At 42.9% G+C, this 24,856-nt stretch overlaps 1 protein-coding gene and 1 long non-coding RNA gene across 2 annotated transcripts in view; one reads left to right on the top strand and one right to left on the bottom strand.

Moving 5' to 3' along the window:
• Positions 1–11,947: 11,947 nt before the first annotated feature.
• LOC117222361 (lachesin) overlaps positions 11,948–24,856 on the top strand; it is a 492,917-nt gene continuing 480,008 nt past the window's right edge. The window contains exon 1 of the mRNA XM_076523268.1: positions 11,948–12,788. Within this exon, the coding sequence (XP_076379383.1) occupies positions 12,392–12,788 (397 nt within the window). The 5' untranslated portion in view covers positions 11,948–12,391. The remainder of the gene's footprint in view (positions 12,789–24,856) is intronic.
• Positions 22,890–24,662, bottom strand: LOC143259762 (uncharacterized). The gene is made up of 2 exons (XR_013033764.1): positions 24,142–24,662; positions 22,890–23,142 (listed from the first exon to the last, which is right to left on the bottom strand). It is a non-coding gene; the product is annotated as an uncharacterized LOC143259762 (long non-coding RNA).

Genomic DNA, 24,856 nt, shown 5'->3' with positions numbered 1-24,856 from the left:
TTTAAACGTTTCTGCACGCGAAATGAGCGGTTTCGAGGGATTGTCTCCTCCGCGCACAGACAATCGGAATCGTTTTACATTGTTGCGCGCCCAACATTGAAATTATTTTCCATGGCATTTCGTTCTCCCGTAACGAGTCTCGGAAAATGGCAATTTGTCGATTAACTCTTAAATTGGTAATTGAAATAAGAAATTATAGAAGAAGATATTTATATATCCACTTTTTATAGTATCTTTTTTATTGTATGTATTATAAAAAAGATATAATTTTTTACAGTATTTATTATTTATTTTATAGTATTTTTTTGTAGTATTTATTTGTAGTATACGACTGCAGTAATTCTGATTTGTATCACTTGAGCTTCTATTGCATTCACATTATAAATTACAAATATGTACATACATATTGTACAAAGGTCATGGTAGATCAAACTTTTTATTACTTGTAGTGTGAGGCAGAATAACGAAGTTGTATCAGAATGAAAGAACTTTTGATAGAAATGTGATAAAATGATGATCCTTTTTTAGGTTAAAGTTGAAATCTTGCAGAATAAGGGAAATATAAAGGGAATATAACGTGAACATTTTTAAACCTTGAAAATTTGGAAATGTTCCAGCAAAATTGTGATTTATCCAACAGCATGTTGAATAATTTTGTCATATAAAGAAAAAATCATCGCGAAAAACATCGAAAATCATTTCGATCGACACAACATCGTCGCTTTGCCCCACTGTGCGCCGCGACGCGCTGCGTAGGGACTGAACCCTTGAAGGGCTGCAGAGCTGTCGATTAACTTTCAAGTTTGAGATCGATTTCATACCCTTCTCGGAAAACGAATCGAAACCTGGTGACGAGCGCCTACAGTGATTTCGATTTAATCGCCATAGATTCGCTGGTCCACCTGTAATCACCGGGGAGAAGGAACGAAGAACTCTCGTCAATCATGCCTGGAAAATATTTTTGAAATCATGCCCCTCGGGCAGCGCTGCTCCCGTCGCTGCGGGACTGCGTGTCAGAGAATTCTAGGGGAACGTCACCGAAAGAAGTTTCAGACGCGACGAATATTTCGAGGTTGGAATGTAAATATACTATTAACGTAAAAATCAATGCGATACATGTCGATTGAACACCGTCTCGACCACGATTAATACGTATTCCATTGGTTCCCCGAATTCGTCATGGTAATAATCCAGATAGCACACATCTTAGAGACGTCCATTTTACGACCTCTTTAGGTCTGGATATCTCGCGATCTAAACTGGACGTTTTAAAGTCGTCTCGAAGTGGATCTCTCAAGAGACCAGTTTCATATTAACACTTTGGCTTTAACACAATGACTAAAAATAGTCATTTTCTTCACTGCACCCGTGAAATGCCGGATGACTGGAAGTAATCATTTTATTGATAATTAAGACTTTAATTCTGACATTTTATAAGTTATTTCCATTTTTGTAAAGTGATGCGACAATCTTAAAATTGTGTTAACACTAGAATTACCGAGCCCTAAACGCGGCTAACGTATATTGTTTTATGGCAATTGCCAAGACTGGATTTATTTCGACTTCGTATGATTTTAAAATAAAAACAAAATAAAAACATTTCCAGAAATATTTTTATAGTTTTTGAAAATAGAGATGTCAATAAAAAAAATAGAAAACGAATGTTTCAACGTTCCATTAATTTGATATGGATATATTATGCAATATCAAACATTCCTATATCCATATAAATATTGCAAACACATAAAAATGCAATACCAACAATATTGACTAGTTGTTACGCGCGTTATGTTCGAATATACATGTGTACAATGTCTTGAACAATAATAAATAGTAAAAGAACTTTTGTCTTTGACACGTTTAATTTTAACGAATAAATAATTAATTGAATTAAAATGAAATAATTTGACACGTTTTATGAGATAAATATTGAGTGAATTATGCTTGTAAATAAACAAAAGGCGCAGTAATTGGCTACCTCGCAGTAACTGGCTCCATTACCTTTCACGGGAATAATTGTTTCTGCGATCAGGTTCATGATTTCTACTATCTGGTGGCGTAACGTTGCTTTCCATAAAACTTCTTTCCGACAAAAGATGTGGGATGTAAGGAAGAGTTCCAGCGAGAGGTGAAGTGAGATTGGAGGGGACGAAGTAACGTCGACGGCAACCTTTGGAAAATGAATTGCCATTCAGGGAGATCGGGGCGACGCAATTACATTTCGATTGTCTCAACGTTTGAATAGTCTCTCATCGATTGTATTGAGTCCTAGTTGGCTGTAAAGCCTTCGAGTCTGGAAAGTGCGATTATCCGTTGCTCGTGCCGAAGTTTTGTTTGCGCTACCGCTTACCTGGCCGAGCAAAGATAATGCCTCGAGAACTGAGCCGACGATTGGCCGCGAGTCTACGAGACGATACAAACGAAAATAATCGAATCGACGCGACGGCTCGGCGCGTGGCGTGTTCGAGTTTTGCGAAAATCGCAGAGCCCAGAACGAACAAGTCGATTCGTCGGCAAAATGAAAATATAAGACCAGATGTGTCCCCGGCAAAAAACTCCTCCCTGATTGTCACGCCGTTTTCTTCCCTTCTCTCTCGTCATTCGACGCGCTCAATACTTCGCCAAACTTTCTTACCGTCGCGACACGGTCTCTCACCAATGTGCGCGTTAATTATCGCGTCTTTGATTGCTTATCGAGCTACGATAAAAGCTGCGATAACGTCTAGTCTTTGTTCGTTTCTAATATGGGTGCGCAAATAGCCTAATTTCAATCGTTTGGGATTCCTCGAAGATAATCGATTCTGTAGCAATAGCATTGTTATCTTCAGGTGCGACGACGTGGTATACGTCTGCATCGATCTCTTTAACCCTTGGACTTTCAAATTTAGCATAAAACGTTACCTATGTAATTTAAAAGATATAAAAAGCAAAGAATTTTCACGCCGCATAAGCATCCGAACGCCTTATAAAATTAAGTTGAATGGTTGTAAAAATAAATTTTAAAAAAAATTTTATTACTAATTTCGTACCTCTATCGTTCAACAATATGTTCCAAGAAGCTTGACATTTTAGAAATTATTATTTATTCATGATCGACGTCGTTATATATCTCTATTTTGCACGATTTTATAATTTCTTCGTAGTATCTATTTTTCTGTTACAACTTGTTCGACCGAATCCATTTTATGGACAAAACGCCTGCAAGCATAATCTGTTATTCTAATTCGTGAATGTATTTGACGAAATTTGTAAAATTATAACGCACTTTTGGCCCATTTGCCCGCTAATATTGATGTAATATTGGAAAGATCGAACAAAACTGCATTCCAATCTTACAGATTTTTCTTCAGACGCATTCATTGCCCAATGTGCGCCGCGCCGTTCGATCTTTGATTAGCCGCGGCTTTAAAGGCGCGTTGAAAAATGATCGGGCGTTCGTTACGCTCGGCGCGGCCCGGACGTCCATGTTATTGCTGGCCCGACGAGACGGCCATCGTTCCACGCAAGACCGTAACTCTCTTAAAGATATTACTCGGCACCACCCCCGCAGGAACCACGGTGAAGTTTCTCTTAATGACGAAAGTGGCCAAACTCGTGTCACGAGCCGATAGGAGAGAGCGACCTCCGGCTGCTAATCGTTCCACGGGAAAATTCCTTTTGTTACGACCGCGGGCTGGCCTGCGGGGACAGGTTCGGCGGTGGGGAGAGAAGGGCGGCTCGAGGGTAGCTCGGTGGGTGGACCGATACACGTGACCGGCAGCGAGCCACGGGGTCGAGAATATTGGCGAAGAAAGCCGTGGATGAAGAACGGAGATTACCGATGGCGATGAACGCGGATACTTTGGCCGAGATTGAGGGGGTGGTTTGCCTTCCTCTCGCTCGGCAGGGTATCTGCGGACAAGCCGAAACGCGTTGCCCGTCAGACCTACCAAGCCTCAAACTTACATCAACGAAATGAAAGCCGCCCCCGACCCCGACCCCGAATCCCCGAAGCCCCGACCCCGCCCTGCGTCTTCTTCGACGGTTCCCACACTGTCTTCGCCAAACATCGATGCAATCTGCCTTTACCTCCCCTTTACCGCTCACTGGAACTCCAGATTCTCCCGTGGATTTGCCTCCGGATCGCTCCTATTAAGGGGAACCGGGGGCTATACGCTCAGAATACGATGTTTATGTTGTATTTATGCCATGTATCGAATAAACTTCCTTGTCGCGGCAACCTCCACTCCTCGCGCGCAGGTTAATTCATTTTTCCCGAAGGCAAAAAGCAGAAGGCCGAAGCAATCTCGTCTACCTCATCCCTTAACAACCGCAACTCGATCGGATTCACGCATCCTGCTATTCATACCTGTCGCTAATGTTTCTGATTTTTCGGTTCGCTCGCGATTCCTGAATCGTTGCAAGCTCGTCGTTGCGGTTATCATTTTGGAGAAAAAATATTATTCAATCTGACAGGGAGGCTTTTCACTTGTTTCCGTCCCTCTTTCTCTCCGCGCGAAGCCGCGTCATCCTCCGCATGTGCTTTTCCATACTTGTTTTCCGTGCATCGAAATTGCGTTGTACACGCACGGACCGATGAATATTACGGTTACACTATTTTTGATTATTTTTCCTGCGAACACAGTTTCTGCTTCGGAAAATAAACTTTGCGATGAAAAGGAGTTCCCGTTGCTGGGCTCGTATGAACGCGAATGAATGCTGGCACGCGAATCGGAAATTGTTATTTTTCTCCCGCTTCGAATTTTAGATATGTCGCATAGATTTTTACTGTGGTCTTTTTCGATCGTTCGACCATCGATTTTGCTTTGCGTTTTTGTGGTGGTCGATAGATTTTTTTCGAATTTGAAAAATGTTTGAAGGGATTAGCTATAAATACTCTGGACTCCGGGGCGAAGAGTTTGCGGGTGAATCGCAAGCGTCGAGAATTCACATATTGTATGCGTTCGAATTTAAGTTATCGACGATGCTGTAATGTTCATTTGTCCTGCTTAGCACATACGGGGCGAGTCTCGCAACATGATGACGTCAAAATGCTCATAAAATATTCGTTGTACCAGAAAATGTTTCAGATAAAAGTTAGATGACTTGCAGGGGAGCGTATACTCCTATAATCAGCTTTAAGTGATTTTGTTCTTTTATCAAAACATGAAGGCCACCTTCAATTTTTTATATGGAATCGTTTATATTTCTTCCCCAACTCAGATACACCATTAAATTCTACATAAGAAACTATTATACCAAATAGGATCTAAAATAAATAGCTACTGAGATATTCACCAAATAATTACCAATAATGACCACCAGTCGCGTTGATCAACAGTCTTTTCTAATACAACAATTTATTGTTGCTAATATATATATTATTTCTGTAATTATTTATATTATTAGATTTTATTTGGTATAATACTTTTCTATGTAGAATTCGACGCTTTTTCCAAATACGGGAGAAATGAAGGAATTCCATTTGAAAAATTAATGACGACCTTCTTATCTTAATAGAAAAGCAAAAGAACATAAAACTGATCGCAGAATTATATGTGATCCTGTAAATTATGCAACTTCTATCTGAAACATTTCTTCGTACAACGAATATTTTATGAGCTACTCGATGCCATGTTGCGAGAATTGTCCTGTATACAGTTCTGTGCATAACCTTTCAGGTACGGCTGAATTCTGCGCGAGGCTATTTCTCTGGACGGCAGAGTCTGATGTGTACTGTATAGAGTCTGATACTGTATATTCTGTCTGAAGATACAGGGTGTCCCAGAAATGTTTCGCAATCCAAAAGTGGCGGGTTCCTCAGGCCATTTGAAGCAACTTTTTCCTTTACAAAAATGTTCTCCGAGGCACCGTTAACGAGTTATTAACGAAAAACAGTGAACAATGAGAGGCGAGATCAGCTGCCGCGAAATGGCCGAGTCAACGGCGCCAGCGGTCGAACGGTCGAATCCCAGCTCAGCTGGCGCGCGGCGGCCGAGCCAACGGCGCCAGCGGTCGAGGCGGTCGAATCTCAGCTCAGCTGGCGCGAGGCGACCGAGCCAATGAGCGAAACTGGGCTTCGTGCGCTGGTTGGCTGGGCCGCCTCGCGTCAGCCGTACTCGATTCTTATTGGTCACTGTTTTTCGTTAATAACTCGTTAACGGTGCCTCGGAGAAAATTTTTGTAAAGGAAGAAGTTGCTTCAAATGATCCGAGGAACCCGCCATTTCCGGATTGCGAGACATTTTTGGGACACCCTGTAGACTGTTGTAAATCGATGTGAAGACAAAAGAAGTGTGAAACAATGCATATGAAGACGATTATTTGGTTCAAACGATGAGCGAGTGAGCTACTAGAGCAAGCCACTATAGTGGCGCGTCGTCCAGAGAGATGACATCCGCGAAAGTCACTATAGTGGCGTGTCGTTCTGAAAGATGACATCCGCGAAAGCCACTATAGTGGTGTGTCGATCTAAAAGATTTGGACACTTGAGCGTCGTTGTAAAAATATGAGTATTATTAGTACAATTAAAATAAAAAAGACTCAGGTCATCTTGAAATCTCGGAAGCAAAAATTTGTTACCATTATACAACAACAACAAGGGCCCACGGTCGAGGTCTCAATTTTTCGGCAGTGAAACGTCGACTCCCGAACGAACGCGTCGAATAAACGATTATCCGCGAACGAGTCTCAGTGATCTTTCACATTATCCACAAGTGATTTGGATTATCAGTGATTAATTAAGTGATCAGTGTTTTGGTGACGGTGCAGTGTGAGTGAACTTCGCAAATAACCATACCAGAGGTTCCTCCGACAGTACCCCTCGAATGTTGCGGTCATCGTCCTGGGATCAGCTGTACATTGTACGAGGTCAGTGCGTACGAGTCAGCAAATGCATCCTCAACTAAATGGGTGAGTTTCTTATTGATAATATTTTTCATATTTCTCTAATAAACAAATCCTTTACGTCCCTTAATGCGATTATTTATTATTAAATCAGCTTTGCGAATCATTCGTTGAATTCTATTCGGACACGGAATTATTTAAATTAAAATATCATTTACGAACTTTGTTAATCCTCACTGCACACGTTGCATAAAAATTTCATGTGGTACACATGAAGTGTCATGCACACCAGAAAATTAAAACGGCTGTCACGGTTAAATTACATATTATTTTGGGTCCGAAAAATTAGTAAATATTCTTCAGACGTTCTAAAGTAGAGGTGAACAGCGTTTTTCTTAAAAATATCGCTTTTACGTAGTAAAAAAAATCCGGAAAGTTCATGCTTCGTGATTTGTTCAATACTTCGAACGCGGCTCGAATCTGTCCCGATCTTCTGTCAAAGCCTCGTACTGCGGACTCTCGAACTTCGCGGCGTCACCTCTCATTGGTCAGTGTTTTTCGTTAATAACTCGTAAACAAAGCCGCAGATTGCATTTTCGCAAAGGAAAAAGTTACTTAGAATGACCTCAGCTACCCCGCATTTGGGACACCCTGTAGAATGTCCTCCTCGGAAAAGGCTTGGCACATTCGTTTGAACGAACTACGGTTTACGAGATAATTGTGTGTGTTACTTCAAACGGGACACCCTGTACATCCGTTGTTTGTCCAAAACAACGGAACAGTCCGTTCAATTCTAACGTTGTATTTTCGTCCTGCGCGAGCGCGCTGTAATTATACGAGTTATTCGAAACACGACATTACGAATAATTAGTCGAACGAAAGTGCGAGGCGAAAAGCGCGCGATATGGCCGAGGGGTCAAGATTAATTTCGAAAAACAAACTACAAATACGGGTTACAGCGAGTCATCTAGAGCAAGCCGGCTCTAAGCCGGAATGAAACATTGGCAGGCGGGAACAGGCAAGTGGGCAAGCACGAATGCGATGATATACGGAGTCGAAAGTTGCTAATTAATGCGATAGTAATGCTCCCGATACGTAACGCGGCAACCGAAACCGAAACGCAATGTGCGATGTTATTTCACGCGGACGGATGAATAAATCTGCACGAATTCTCGGGGTTTCGAACTAGATCCGCTAATATTTGGCGGGGCCGTCACTGGAATAAAGTTCAGCCGGTCGTATGCCGGTCTTTATCCAAATATTTGAGAGCGGCGCGTACATTTTTCACCTATCAATTCCGGCATTCCGGCTAATTTTTGCTAGGTTCGTGCAAATAAACGAACGCGAAGCGCGCGGCTCGGAATATTCGTTACCGTTTTGCATGGCGACCGCGTGGCCGACCCCAAAGAAACAAGAAACACTACCGGTACGTATGTATACACGGGCAAACACATCGGCGGTATCCGCGGAAAAACTTGCTATCGAATTCCAATATTTGGCAAAAGTTCCTCGAAATGCTTGTTCCTTTGTCGGCAACTTTCTCGCCGCAGCGAAATATTTATCCGCGATTGTTCGATCGATCTCCCCCTCGGGCCGAACCTAAAGGATCCCGAGACCTGGACAAACAAACGGTGATCGACCGTCCGAATTTTCGAGGAGTCGCTCGCTGCTCGCAAAATTTTCGGGGCGATCGTTTTTGAGGGGCCGCTTAATAACGCCGCCGCTCCAAAAGATAGGATTCAAATCGAGTTTTCTTCTTTGATAAAGAGATCCGGAATTGGTCCATTGAGCCGGCGATCCTCGCAGATATGTACTCCGATTCTCCACTCTCCTCCTCTCGCCGCCGCCCTCCTCCGCTCACCCCTCTGCTCCGCGAAATTCTCCGTAAACAGACGCATTATTCTCGGCGTATCTCTGGGTCGGCCAATCGGAATTAACCGGCGGTTACGGCGCGCATTTATTTCGGGGGAATAGTGATTTTATTCTGCGACCACGGCTCGCCAATCGGGATTTCATTAAACTGTAATTCGATTTTATTCCTGGGAGACGCGACGTCGCGACCGAGCCGCAAACAGCGAGCTTTTAATCACTCGTCTCGCTGAACGGACTCACGGAAAACGTTAATTTCGAATATAATGATTTATAATCGAATCGAAAACCGCCGCGTATCGCGTCTCGCCGCGTCGCCTCGCTTCGCACGGTTGTCCGAAATACAGATTTTCGAAGCATAAAGCAGGCTTATGCTGACATGGTACTTTTGTTGCGTATATTTCAATGCAATTAATTCCGCTTGAAGTTTGATCGATTACGAATACAGAGACCTCCAGAGACGACGAAGTTTGAATGGACGCCTTGCCATTCGTGGCACGTTTAGTATGTCAAGAATACTTTCTATCTAAACAAATCCTAGTTTAAAACATCTTTTTCTTCAAATAACATTATATTCGCTCGTGTAATTGTCTCTCCAATATACCGTATACTTTACTCGTACCTCGATGAAAAGTTAGAAAAATAGTCGATTTTTTCAGGAGACTTCACAGCGAGACACTTTAATACAATGCAGTAAATAATAAACATATTATACAAAAATTAGAAAATGTCTTTTCACTTTATAACATTAATATCATTTCTTCGATATTACAACCACTATGATTATTATATTTCATAATTTACGAATTTCAGTATGTATTATTGCATATGCAATAGCAATTTAATTATGCTCTTATGTATATAGGAATACGAATCGTGACGTCTGTAAGTTTCGAAGCATTAAATTGGTCGTTTCAATTTTCGAATTTTACGTTCGAACCATTTGTAATGAAAACCAGGAAGCGTATTACTTTTTACAGCAGTTAACTTAGAAAGCGTGTTTATTTTCTTGCTAATCGGATCATGACCACAGATTTGAAATCAGCGACCACAGGAACATAAAAATACTAATTTTCATTAGAATCACATCAAGTTATGAATTGTGGCCAGCTTTTCCGCGAGAAGCACTACTGTGCGTCGCGTCCTGCGCCTGCTTCCTCCGTCGTTCGGTTTTCCCGAAATTCTGCAAAAATGTTTGAGCGACGTCGAATCACAGTTTGAAAGTATTCGCGGCAGAAGTTCGCGGCGGTTCCACGCTCTATTTCGCGCGAGGAAACGTCACCGACGATTTTTCACGAAAATGAAATGTCATACGAAATGAGCGTGCCGTGCATCTGCGACTTGCTTTTTGATAAAGGATGAGCACTATTATTCTAATGGCACGGCAGTCACATACCGCATGATTCTACATCAACTGTAAACAGCTGTCCGGACGACTGCCGGCGCTTCTTCCTGCTCTTTTTACATATTGCGCCCGGTTTCGCGCAAGCGTCGCATCAATTATTTCTGCGCGACGGATTTTCCTGCGAATTCGCGTTTTCTGCCGTTATTTTGGAAAAAAAATGCGGTTCGCGAACAGTTTGTTTTTCTCCCGGCAACGATACCGTGGAATTATTATCAATTTCGGTCGACGCGAAATTTCTGAATGTTAAATTTAATGGAATTCATTGCGGCGACCCGAGGGAGAAACTTCCTCTTAGTCTGAATTCTATTTAAATCGATCTGTAAGAAACTTTTTCTAGCCGTTGTTGACAAGTGTCGCGCTACTTTTTCCAGCGCGAAGAAATTCGTTAAAACAAGATCAAAGTAAAAGGTTACTTTCGATGTGCAAACTCATGTCATATTTTGGTTCAGTCGTTTTCGGAACACTTACATCGAGGTATTAAAAAGTAACAACCGTGTCGCAAACGATTTTAACCCTTAACGGACGTATGTTGCGTCCCACGTAACATTCGAGCCACGTGGTTCGAATATCTGACGTCCTGACGAGCAGAAATTTGATAAAAAATTTTGACCTCGAGAAAAACTCGGTCAAGGACACTTTTGCGGGGACCTTTCTCGACGGATCTTCGCCGATCCGAGGATGCAAAGTTCACTCGCCCCGGTCACGACAAAACATTTTTTGACATCGTCAATCCCGCAACAAAGGGCGGCGCTCGCCTTCAACCCTTTGCACTCGAAACTGTTTCGACTCTGAGCTACCGTATTCCCATTTGGTATAATTCATCGACATTTGATTCGTACAAAATTGAAATAGAAACGAATTTGATACTATTCGAATTACTTGGATCCGTGGTACGGTATAACCACGATTATCCGAACTAATGAGTCGCGTATTATTCCATTCGAATAATGGAACAGTTATATTACGAAAGTGCCAGATTAAATACTCTCGTATATCGATTGCCTTAGATCGACCTGCTTACATATGCAACGTGTTTACGAATAAAGAATTCAGATATCAACAGTTCGGGTAATCGAGGTTCTACTGTACTGCAATTCTCATTGTCGCCACATAGCGGCTGCCCGTATAAGCGTCGCTGATCCTTGACCCGGTGACTGGCAGCTTCGAGGACGAAGGCAGGATTCGCGACTATTCCGCCGTGCTAATCGCGATAGACGTTCGCTGGAGAAGTCTGGTCGAGGAAGATCGCCGCGTCTGTCGGCTATCAAAATAGCCGGGGGACATTTACATTCTGTTCGCCGGGTGGTTGCGTTCTCCGCGGCGGTAAATAGGATCCTCGTCGCAAAGGATGAAATTAGCCGCGTTCTTCGCGGTTCCCTTATGTTAGCGGCACGTTACTCGCAATGCGAGTCTCGCATGCCGAGCCGAGCCGAGCCGAGCCGCGCCGGAAAGAAAGAATACACGTGTGCGCCGGAAGAGAGACCGAGCCGCGACAAAGACGCAGCGAGAAAGAGACCGAGAAAGAGAGAGATCGAGAGAGAGAGAGGGAGAGAGGGAGAGAGAGAGAGAGAGAGAGAAAGTGAGAAGGGGGTTGGTTACACAAAGGGGTGAAACAGAGAGAGCCACGGAGAGTCGATAGGTGGATTGGAACGGGTCCGACTAAGAAAAGTCGAAAATCTTAAGTCGGGGGTGGTTGACGCCCCCGCGATGCGATGGGCGGCGACTCCTAAGCGCCGATTGGCCTGGTTCAGCAAAGGGTGAGAGATTTGGTGCCGGGGTGGCGGAGATATGCGCCGTGACGCCGGGACATCGGCGTGTGCACGTCTGCCTGTGCCGGTCCCCTCCAAGCTCGAGGACGCCAGTCGACGCCGGGCGTCCCGAGCGCGCAGTCGTGGGAACCGTGGTCGTCGTCCGAGGCTCCGTCGCACGCGTTCCTCGATCTCTCGATCCCTCGGCGTCCCGACAGCCCCGTCTATCGCGATCCAGGATTCCGTCGCAGTGCTGCGTCCTCTGCGTTTCTCCGCGAGCCGATCGTCGCGTCCCGTTCCACCGGAAAAACCGCTGCCGCCGCGGCCAGCGAACGATACCGAACGATCGATATCGATCGAACGACCGATCCACCCAGTGACGACCGCGATCCGCCCGTTCGCAAGTCCCCCTGTTCGCGCGACGATCTCGAGGATCGGTCTAGGATGCGCTGGAGAGGGATCATCTTCTACAAGATCCTGACCTAATCGAGCTAGAGAGCAGCAGAAACGCGAGAGCAGCGGAGACTCGGTGTCTCGTCGGCCGGATGGAGGGCCGCCCGGAAGACACCTCCGGCGAACGCTTCCGGTGGATGCAGGCCGATCGAGCGCTAGGACGTGCGCGCGTGGTGAAACGTTCCTGCGGATCGAGGAGACCGCTCCGCGGATGGGACGATCTGGACCAGACGATCTCCGAACCGGCGAGAGACTCTCCCGGGCCGGTCGGCCTCTCTGCCGCCGCCGCCGCCGTCGTTTGCGGATGCCAATCGTTAGGGGAACAACGTGCTTGTGCTACCGGCTCCGAGTCGGCTTCGAGGATCCCAGTGTCTGTTAAAAGAAGTAGCGAGATGGCTTTCAGCTTCCTGCCACGGATGGCGGCCTTCTTCGTGTTCGCTTGCCTCCTGATCCAGGACGGACGGCCGACCTCCGCCGCGTTCACCACCGGTAAGAAGCTTTTGCACAGTACGCGGATTTTTATTTCGATGCTTCCAACTCACTCGGTTACGGGGTCACGTTGCAAATTACCTGTTACCTGTCGCCCGTCACCTGTCACAGGATCCCTTTCGTTGACTGTTTTTCCAGGCTCCTCTCGCATAGTTGGGCTCGGCGAGCATCAAAGCGATGTATCGGATACACGCGTACGACTACAGCGGAAAGGCTGGGCGCAACGCGCGCGCTACCCGTTTAACGTTACGGATGACAGCTTTGATCTCTGTGTCGATTCCGGCGAGCGTTAGTCACGCTTTCGCACAAGGTTGTCATGACCGATCTGGTCCGTAACGTTTCTTGGTGCATCCAGCCTTGCACTTGCCGCTCTAAATTTGTACATTAGCACAGCTCTGTTAGACCGGTTGGTAACAATTTCTCTTGTATCTTGGATAAAGGCTACGAGAGACAATCGCGACCTGTACTATCTTAACGGCGCGAAACTGCTGCCTAGATAACGCGAGGATTGGAGACGATTACAGAAAGACGTTTGTCCATTATGGCATCTTGTTCTTATATGTTTCGCGATCCATGTATCGATGCGACGAAAAAGCCTCGTGAAAAATAATACGAGCAAACGTTGGTTGATCTCTTGGCAGTTGACGAAAACAGACGGTTCCTGAAATCTCGATTATCAGTCGAACCTAACGAGAAGAGGTACCAGGTTGTGACCGTCACTTTTTGATCTGCATTTGTACAGTGATAGATGTCGGGAGGCTGAACTAATGGCACCCGGTTTTGGAGGTAGACGGCTTGTAGTTTACGAGATATTCGATGTTTGAAGTCGTTGCCGATATTTATCAGTAGTAAGCACTATGCCATAGCGCGTGGTAACGCTGCTACTGCGAGTTCGAATCCTATTGAAAACCTTTTACCAATATGTACTTTTACGTATATACATTTATTTTTACAGTGTAAACCGTCTGCCCTGAAAACCGAGTACCATTGGTACTCAGCTCCTTAACATCTACCACTGTAATCAAACTGATTGTTGTAAGACAATTCTAAGTAATCGTTCCATCATGCGAACGTTCCTCCCCCAACGGTTAGCACCATTTAACTCGAGTAAGCGAGATTCCACCGTCCATATAAACGAATCGATGAGTTCACGATACGACGCGATAAGCGCAACAGAAACATTCTGTCGTTCCACTTTCGAGGAAACGAGGGAAATAGGTTGCTAATGTATACTGTTATAGATCGTGTAAAGTTTTTGTTGCTAATTACTCGCTTCTTTTAAATCGAGATAAACACGAATATTCTTCGACAATTACGACTAACGCAGACATATTATAAATATAAATTTTTGGATCTGTAAATTTTTAATTGATTAATGACAAAAAGGTGCTAATCGACGCGAAAGAAATCGTAGGGTAAGGGGTTAAATAAGTTATCATTGCACGTAGGAGCAGTATAAACACTTTGGATAGGTGATTCGAACGCCGATCGGATTTTAATTCAGGGTTTCAGTTTCTAAGGGCGAAACTAGGGGCGCAAAGTGTCTGGTGTATGCGCAAGTTTCGCGTTATTTCATATTATTTCATTTCATTTCACTTTTCATTCACTTATTCACGGAAAAAGTTCTTTAGTATGAGTGGAGGTAATACGAAGTGAAAAAGAAAAGAAAATATTATCGCTTATAAAGATTACTGATTATTGTGCAGTACGCGGCAACCATAGTTTTAGATGTGCACGGAGTTATCATGGTTCATAATTCCTATTAATCATTTTACTGATCATTCTATTAATTGTTCTATTAATCGTTCTATTAATAGTTCTATTAATCATTGTATTAACTATTATATTAATTATTATATTAATCATTCTTTTCATCATTTTATTAATCATTCTATCCATCATTTTATGAATCATTCTGTTCATTATTCTATTCATCATTCTATTAATCATTTTATTCATAATTCTATTCATAATTCTGTTAATCATTCAATTGACAATCCTATTCATCATTCTATTCACCATTCTATTCATCATTCTATAATATCAATCATTTTATTCATAATTCTATTCATAATTCTGCTAATCATTCAATTGACAATCCTATTCATCATTCTATTCATCATTCTATTTTTATCATTTTATTCATTATTCTATCAATCATTTTATTGACAGCCGCTGTTATCAAGGACCAATCTCATCGGCGAATCATTGCATCGTCACGGGACTCGCATTTAGTAAATTCTCTGTCCGCGAAACGCATATCAAAGGGACGCTTAAAATAATCTCTTACGCGAAAGCAAAACAAAGTGTAAATGAGCAGTGGATTTCTCGGAATCACCGTTGATCCACTTCGCGACAAGCTCATCGCGAAAATTCGCACGCAAGTGCCTTGTAAATCATTCATCCGGAAGTTTCTGTATCGGTATCACGTATGGCGGAGGGAGGCGCGTGATGACGGATGACGCCATAAAAGTATGCAGTCACGTTCTGATGTTGGTATTCCTCGCGAGGTCGAATAGTGCGAGTCGTAAATATGCGATGATACGATAAACACGACGACCCGGCGAGAAACAGAAGAGAGAGAGAGAGAGAGAGAGAGAGAGAGAGAGAGAGAAAGGGAAAGAAAGGGAAAGAGAGGTGAGAAGAAAAAAAAAAGAAGATGAAGCGACCGCTTAAATATTTTAACGACGTCTAATGACACGTGGTATGCGTTCCGTCCACGTGTGGAATTATTCAGACCGCAGGGGAGGGTCGGGGCGACGGGAACTAGTTTGCGCGGCGGCTTGCTCTCGTTGAAATTCGCTTTCTTTCCCACGACCCTTAAAATTTCATGCGATACACACGCGTGTCTCGGGGCCGGAAACTTTTCCCGAAGAATCTCGGCCGCGGAAAATTCTGAGGCGACGTCGTCTCGCCGGCCCGTGTTTCCTACGGAGAAACGGTCCCCGTGTTGTGTAAACGCTCAAAGAGCGACGAGCGCGGGCTCGCGCGCGCACACGCGCGCACACACAGATTCTCTTTCTGTCTCTCTCTTAGTTGGTGCACAGGTACCTTTGGCACACGTCCCCACCTGGTCGACGGACCGGTGATAATTCAATTCAGCCATTTTCACGCGTTAAATTCATTTCGTGACAAGCTGAAACAGTCCTTTCCTCCCGTAGCCTTTGTGCCCTTTCGACGGTGCCGGACCGGCAAAGAGCCCTTTGAGCTCCTCCCGTCAGGAAGATAGCGAACGACACACCTCGTGGCGATGTCGTTTGTAAGCATCGTCACAAAAAGCTCGTTGGCGGTTCCTAATACTACACGGCGCAGAGCGTCGCAGCGTGGCGGCGCGAAATTACACTTCAATGGCGAAATTGCGGCCAGGAATGAGCTACCGCGTCCTGCGCGTTCAACCATGCATAATTCATAAGCGGCCCGGTCGCGGGGAAAACCTCGGGCGATAAATATTTTTTGAAGCCGGAACGACGGAAAAGTGCATGCAAATGAATTGACCCTAATGCAGCCCGCTACCACTTACAACGCCTCCGACGTTTACTACACAAGGCCCATTGCTGGTGCAGCCCCGGACACTTTCTTTCGGGAACGATCATTATTGTCTCGTCCTCCCTCGCGTGCTTGACTTCCGACGATTAACGCCTCTTTGACGAAGCGAACGCTGTAACAGACAAACACCAACGCCGATGTCATCTGTACATCATTCGTTATGCGACACACCGAGACGGGATAGAACAAAACGCTGCAGCATTTCTATACAAAACATGTACAGTGCACCATAAAAGTTTTCGTACCGATTTTAAAACGCAGTATATGTTCTTTCAAACTGAGAACTATATGGCTCGACTTTTTCTTCAGATGATAGAGGAGCTAGTGTACTAGAGAACGATTAAAATGTAATTCGTAAAATTGTACTCGACGCTATCGAATAAATATTCAATGGAACAGAAATTTATCTGGATACAAATTTGTTCGAATACAATTTTATTCGAATAAGAATTGATTCGCGTAGAAATTCATACGGAAAATAATTGATTTGATCGAAAATGATGGAAAATAAAGTGTTTATTCACAATTTATCAATTTGTTGCTTCTACATCACTTTTTCGAACTATCCGAATAAAGAATTATTGGTATAAAAAATTATTCGGGTAAATAAATTCGAATAAAGAATTATTCAAATAAAGAATCATTCGAACAAAGAATTATTCGAATAAATAAATAGATTCAAATAAATTGTCGACCAATAGCAATTGATTCGGATAATTATCTTACATAAATATTTAATCGAAACAATCCAAGTATTGTCGAATCCTGCTATAAAACAGCGTCATTAAAATAGCGTTGAAAGCGTCACAAAGCGTTACATTCCGCAGGAAAATAGTCCATACAGGACAAAACGTTCCTGCACTCGATCGGACCCTACTAACCTCGTCCATCATTTTCCTCATAACATCGATCAGAACGTTGTCGAAACTCCCGCGATTGCCGTACTACTCTCACCATGGGACGCAAAAATACATGCATAGGTGAAAACAAAAACAGAAATAAAATCGCCGAAAATCTGTTCAAGTGGCTCGCATTGTTCGCGCTCGGGCAAATCTATCGCTCGGTGACCAAACAAATTTCGTCGGTGTTTCCTCGAGCGAAATGACGCGGCCAGCCATAACCGTGTAGCCACGGCACGAATATCGCCGGAATTTTTCCGGCTGCCTATAATTTATTCTGTGGCGAGCCGGCCGGATCGGCCGAAGATTCGGGCGATCGCGAGTCCGCGCGTCGCTATCGCGAAAATAATGCACATACATTGGGCGGCATTCGGTCGTCACGGTGTCCGTCTCCGAGATCGGTCGGTTTTTACGAGCCGATCGCGGGACCGGATCACCGGATCTCGGTTTTTCGAGTGACCGATGCGGCCGGCGAATGCGAATTTTATGCGGCGATTATTCGATCGGCGTCGCGCGCAATCCGAGCAGATAGACGGACGGATAGTTTCGCGAACAGAGATAATACGGGGAGGGAGGGCCACTCATTGTCTCGATGTCGGATCGGCGGGGGAACCTTTAACCCAATAAACGCGCCTTACTCCTCGTTTAACTGGCCGGCCTTTATCCAATCCGCGGCATTATCTAATTTCGATGAATTATTAAAGGAGTTTGATAACGAATGTCGCAACGCGAATTGGATCCCGAGCATACATCTCCTCGCCGTCGAATCTATTCCCAAGTTTGCTTATCTCCCTCGCGGAACCCCGCCTCCGTCTGCCGATTCCTCTTTGTTCGTTTCTATCCGACGTTCATTCCTATATTTTCCGGCGTACAACTATTCCCTGTCGGGGTTTTCTCTTGGTACGCCACCCTTGAATCATTCTCTCTCTCTCTCTCTCTCTCTTTCCCTCGCGCGGGCGCGCGCGATCTCTCTCCATGAGAATTATCTCGCAGCCTGAGGGCTGCCATCTGTTCCGGCAGGGGAGCACACCCCTAATTAGGTACAGCGACAGTTGTAAGCGCGCTAAATCTAATATCTAATATGCTCGCGAGGCCTGCAACATACGTGGCGAAAATATCAACGATATTTCCATAGCTTTCGATCCGCTCTCCGGGAATGCCCGTCCCCTCTAGAGGGGTAACGCGTGGATAATTGCGGACGGTTAGGCGCAAAAATATTTCGACCTTTTAGGGACTCGATGATTGCGGCATTGTGAACGAGAAGGGATAGCTTGCTTTTGGCCAACGATTTTTTCCGGGGAAACACGCGGCCGGGGCACAGTGGGACGGACAAACGGCCGAAAAGAAGGGCGGAAAAAAGTCATGTCGGGAAATGGATATATCGTTTAGTTATTATTGTTTCAAAATGTTTACTGAGATTAATGATACCCGTAATTGGAATGCGAATTTTATGCATTTGTGGCAAAAGTGGTTGGGTATAATTTGAAACAGTGAGAAGATTAAAAGAAACTAAGAATGTTGGTATTCAGCTTATTAAAATTATTAGAAAAATAAATACAATCTTACGTAGCTCATTTGTCTTGTAATTGATACAGAAACTTTTTATTTTGCATAAAGATCCGCAGTCTACTAATTATAATATTACTTCGATTTTGAATTTTTGATTTTTAAATATGCGAGGGCTGATTTACCATAATACACTAATACACATTTCGCTTTATATCGTCTACATTTCCCATCTTACTATGTACTTAACAAAAATAATATATTATGATACAATATATATATATATATATATATATATATATATATATATATATAATATAATAATATAATATATTATACGTAAGATAACTCACATTTACTTTTTGTTACTATTATGTTCATCTCAGTTGTACAATCACAGTTTTCCTTATTGCTACTTTGTCTTTTGTGGACGGTCTTTTTGTTTCCTTATTCAGTTTTAAGTTGTTCACTTCCAAGTCTTTTTATTTTTTGTCTTTCCTTTATCTACCCTCCGGGATCTCTGACGCCGTCATGCATCTATATCTCTTGTATAGTATAATAATACATTTAATAACCTATAAGCATAGGAATCGATGCACATAAACTTGGAATTGTATCATCGTGAGATTAAATGTTCGCTTGTGTCTGAAACAACGTTATATGAGAATAATTAGTAGCTGTTTATGAACTTTTATCGATTACAAACTACATATATTGTGCACGAGCAACAGCATTTTCACGGAAAACGCGCAGAACCAAGCGCCTAATTAATATTTGCAATTTTCTACTGTAGAATGTTTTGAATTTGAATTTCATACGTAGCTGATAATAGCTACGAAAGTTAGTAACAATTATTAGTTACCTGGAGAGTTCAAATTCAAAATATTTGGCGGAACGATAAATTCCATCTTTCTGTGCTCGATTTGAACAACTGAATCGTTGAAATTCCGGAGGCTCTCGAAAGGATTTCACCTGAGTTGATTTCGAGCGGACAACGGTCGCGCGAAGATCTTCAGCTGTTTCAACCGAATGATAAACGCTTCCCTTTTTCACAGGCGTCGCGTCGACGTTGTCAGTCGGTCCACGTCGACCGTTGCGCTAACACTCGAAATATTACCATAGAGGCGCGAAATATGTAGCGATGTCTGTAATTTCGTTTACCCTTCGGCGAAGGAAATACTAAAAATTCAGACGCGACGGGACGCGGCGCGGCGCGGCCCGGCCCGGCCCGGCTCGGTCCGGCACGGATTATTCTACTTTTCTCTGGATGCGCGTATGCGTTCGTGAATATTCATCCGGTCTCTCATCCGATTAGCGTGAAGTATCTCCGTTTCCACCCGTTTCCACTCGTTTCCATCTCATGTTAGAAGATGAACGATTCGAGTCGCGAGAGAAGGGGAAGATTCAGGGCGATCTTTCTTTCGTTCGGGCCAATCGCGAGGCGGATAATAGCCGAAACGTCGCCCGATCGAATTTCGAACTGACCGGCCACACAGTGCGGTCGTCAATGAATAAAATTCCAATAAGTCAATGCTTCATATCTATTCGATACTAAGTGCATAAAAATAGTCGTATTTACAAAAGGCCACTTGACGAAATAATGTTTATAGAAAATGATGGCCAGGCGTTATATGATTGTAATAAACCTATAGAAATTTCATAACACTAGCAGGCAATATAATAACTAACTCGAATTGAATCAATTAAGTTCGATTTATTTTCCAACACTTTAGATAATGTTTGAAAAAAAAACGGCTGAAAATATCCTGGAATTCTTATTCCTGTATATTCGTCGGACAATACATTTTGATATAAAAACTTTTTTTTGCAAGAAATTGCGATCTTCAGAGTTATTTAACACTAGATTTACGGAACCCGTCAAAACTGACGGGTCACAATGTAAAGATACATTTATGAGCTATTTTATTCAATTTATATGTTACTTACGGCAAATGTTACAATAACACTTGTTCACGATCAGAATAAAAATGTCTTATTGTTACTTTTATAAACTAATATAAAACAGCTGTTTTTCGTGCTCCGTAAATCTAGCGTTAACAAAATACGTAGCCACACAACCGGTCCCAAACTCATATGCGCGGAACGATCGCTGACACGTTCGGCAAACAATAAATTGTGTTAATGAAAATCTGTGCGTGAAAGCTTTTATTCGACGTAACATAAAGGCGACAAGAATTTCTTTTTATGAAATCATATAATTTCTTTGCGTAAATCGAAGCATCTTTGTATTATCTTCTTTGAGAAATTATTAAGACATTTTGGTCGAACATTGGATTAGATTAGAAGTTATGATCTTTGTCACGGACGTTCATACAAATGTACTGTGCGACGTGCAGATTTTTAGTATCCCGACGTGTATTGTACTCGTATCGACTGCGCGTACGGACGGACGTGTACGTCGAACGCACTCGCTTCGCGGGTACGAGAGGGCGAAACCGGCAAGGAAACGGTCCGCACGCGGTTTCCGCGCACGTTCTATCCGGACAGGGTCGTAGGAGGGTTTCCAGTGGTTGGGTGTCCCCCCGGGGACTCTCGCTTCATGCATTTTATATTTCGTTGGACTTTGATTCCTAGACGGGCCACACGGCCCACGGGAGTAATCCTTAATCTTTGATCGGGAATTATCTTTGATCATGGCTCAGTCGCTGCGGACGATCTTCCATGCCTCGATTCCGCGTTTCCCCTAAGATCGAATCCACCCTTGCACCCTCCGCCACGTAGACCCTAGACCATTGTACTTTACAGTCGTTCGGGGAGAAAAAAACAACGGACATGAAACCGCTCGCCAAACCGTTAATATCGCGTCTCTTGGAGTCTCGACTTTCAACGGAATTTTTGTGCAACATATTTAGTGCAACAGATCATAAATTTCGTTTTTTTTTTTCATTTCATTGATTCGCCGGCACAAAAATTGAACGAAACTCGACGTGGACTGGATCTGAACGGAGATGCTATTATTAGACTGCGGATTTTTATGGAAAATAACAATTTTCGAAAACGACTGTAAGAGAGAGAAATTAAATAAAAATAAATTGTTTCTTTTAATCATTTTGACAAGTTCAAAATGCTGCAAAAGTATTATTAAATTCTTCTTAAGTCTTTATAATCCTATGTATCAGCCACTCATTTTTTCCACAAATGCATAAAATCCGCGGTCTAACTATTGTGTGTTTACTTTTGAGCTTATCGTTTGTCCAAGCCTATGAATGTTCGCGATTACGTCACTGGATTTTCGGCTTTTGGGCTCGCTGGATTGGCAGTCGAAGCGCCGTAACAGCAATTGGTTTGATTTCATTGCCGAAAATTGAGTAACTGAGTGAACGATGGGTCAAAATTGACCTAGCCGCCGACTTTGCGAGGGTTAACAACCCTCCAACAACAAGCCAGAGCAGCAATTCTTCGAAATGAATGCTTCTAAACTAGTCCGTATTGACTAGCTTCTCTGAGGTTTGGTTATCTCGCGGTCAAAACTCGTGTAAAATTAACCTGCTCGCGTGCACAATCTGTATGATACTGATTTCATCTGTGTGCTTGTAGGTCGGTCCGTTTATACAATTATAAAAATATAAAACGCTGTCTACGGTTTCGAACGAGAACTAAACAGCTGTATTACCACGTTTACCCATTTATTGTCGCGTTTCTCTGAACCGAACGTCGAAATGTGCAACGATCCTGCAATTTTTGAGGCCAACGGTACGGTCCGGGGTGTGGGAGGGGCTCATGGGGTGCACGAAGTTTATTTCGGCCAGGCCGGTGGTTGCGGTACGTGATAGATTTTGATATGCTGCGGCTGTCTGCCGGTTGATAGTGTCGGCCAATATCGTGTCGATGGATTTAGTCTTCGTGTTATTGCACCGCGCGCGATGTATACTTTTTTCGGTGGGTGGTTCCACCGTCGATAGAAGCTGCATGTTGCAGATTTCTTAAACGATTCGTCGGTTGATCGAACCTCGATTATCCGAACTATCGCGGGACCGATAATATAATCGGATAATAGAGCATTTATTTGAATGCGGTGCTCGATTAATGAATCTTCGGTAATTTTCAGATTAAATAGAGTTGGATACCCATATCTTCTTGGAAATCGGACGTCAGAGATTCTGACGACATATTAAATAAGATAGAAACATGATTTGGAGATATTTTATTATTTCATATCAAATAGTATTATCTGTGTGAATGATTCAATACTGATATATCGTTAAATGCACAAGGTTAGAGCATTAATCACTATATTCCACTGTTCCATCACTAAGTTCTTTGTGTGCGTGCGTCTGGAGAAATATTGAGATATTGAATTATCAATATTTACACAGATTTGTTCTTGTTTTATTTATTTTATTTTATTCTATTTTCTTCGATATATATTGGCACAAAATTTGCTGAAAATAATATTTCATTATTTTCGTAAAATTATATTGTTAGGAAAATAAAACTTTAAATGCCTTTTTTTCTTTAAACTTCATTATTTAGGCATATCTCAGTGTTGAATTAGAGCAACGACATGTATTGTTGCACAGGTCCACCCAAACGATATCGTAGAGCGTGTCAGAGGAATCGAAATCTTTAAAATTAATTTTAGCTGAATTATATATTTTACCTTTTTAATAATTAATCCTTTGCAGCTGGAACCATTTGAACTCGAACTACGAAATAATTTTTCTGACGTATAATGTTTCCATCTTATATAACCTAGTGCATTTTATGCTTACGAAATTGAATTTCGTGACTCATGCAACAATTACATTTTTAACGGTTCATTCAACGTAAAAAAGTTTGAAAATATTGAAATTATTTTGAAACGCGATATTATATTATATATATATATATATATATATATATATATATATATATATATATATATTTATATATATTATATATATATATTTATATATATTATTATATATTATATATATATTTTTTTATATATATTATTATATATTATATATAATTTTTAGTGTCGCCTCAGAGCGACACTAAATATTACGATTTAGCGCCAATTTGTTTCGTTCGCGGAATACTGAAATTTACGACGGGGGCGTAAAACGTTGAAATTGTTCATCTTGTTTGTCCCCCGCGAATTCATTCATCATTATCGTTTACGGTGAACTATGCTGTCGCGCTGGCCAGAAGGGTGCGACAACAACTTTGCATCTGTGTTTCGTACGAGCCTTCTCGATTCCAGCAGTAAACATCGCCGATTCCCGTTCTCGAAACGCGACCGCTTCTACGCATAACCATTTTTTACCGGGAGTTAGCTTTTTCGAATCGAACCCGAAATATTGCTGGGCGGTCGCTCGAAATCGTTCCATTTCTCGCTTGTTTGTCCCTCTGCCTTCTGAATTTGAACGAGTGCAACGGGTAGTATGCATCGAACGTACCTATATCTTCCTGCGTGCACTTCGTTCTTTTCACGTTGATCCTGATTCAATTGCGAGGATCCATTGCGCGACTCGCAGTGAATTAATCGGTGCTTCGGTTCATGTATATTCCATTGGCACTGAGCTGATATTGCTGCAAATAAATCTTGCTTGCTTACCACTCGTTTAGAAACGTACACAATTTCTGCACGAAGGAATTCTTTGAAAATGTACGAAATGTAATACGCCTTCGTATGAAAAGCTTGAATGAGGGTCTACGATGTACACAGAATGTCATGTAACTGGTGATATAACCAGTGGTGCCAGGCTGCCGGCTAAACCGTGACGTCACCGACGCTCGGATCACGTGACGAGGTACGGAGCGGTAAGTGGGAGAAGGCCGACTACTGGCGCCGACTAGCGACAGCCTCGTGGCGTTACGTTTCGTTTGGTCAAAGCAGACGCGTGTTATGAGCGAAGCTTCTGCCATCAGAGACGCGAGAATAGATCTGAGAAGTCGAACTAGCTCGAAGTAATTCGAACGTCGCACAGTGGTCGGTTTTCACACAATTAGCGGAAAATAGTCAGTTTTAAATAATATCCTCATAATGCATAATTTATTCTGTAGTTATTGAGCAGTATTCATTAAGTCAATTAAACATATGGCTTATTATTTATTACGATTTTGTTTACCATTTGCTCATTTTGGACACGGCTACATGGCTTCAAAGTAGCC

Source organism: Megalopta genalis, chromosome 6, assembly GCF_051020955.1.
Source record: "Megalopta genalis isolate 19385.01 chromosome 6, iyMegGena1_principal, whole genome shotgun sequence".
Lineage (NCBI taxonomy): Eukaryota > Metazoa > Arthropoda > Insecta > Hymenoptera > Halictidae > Megalopta > Megalopta genalis.
Note: the sequence above shows the minus strand (reverse complement) of the source record. Positions and strands in the feature narration are given on the sequence as shown.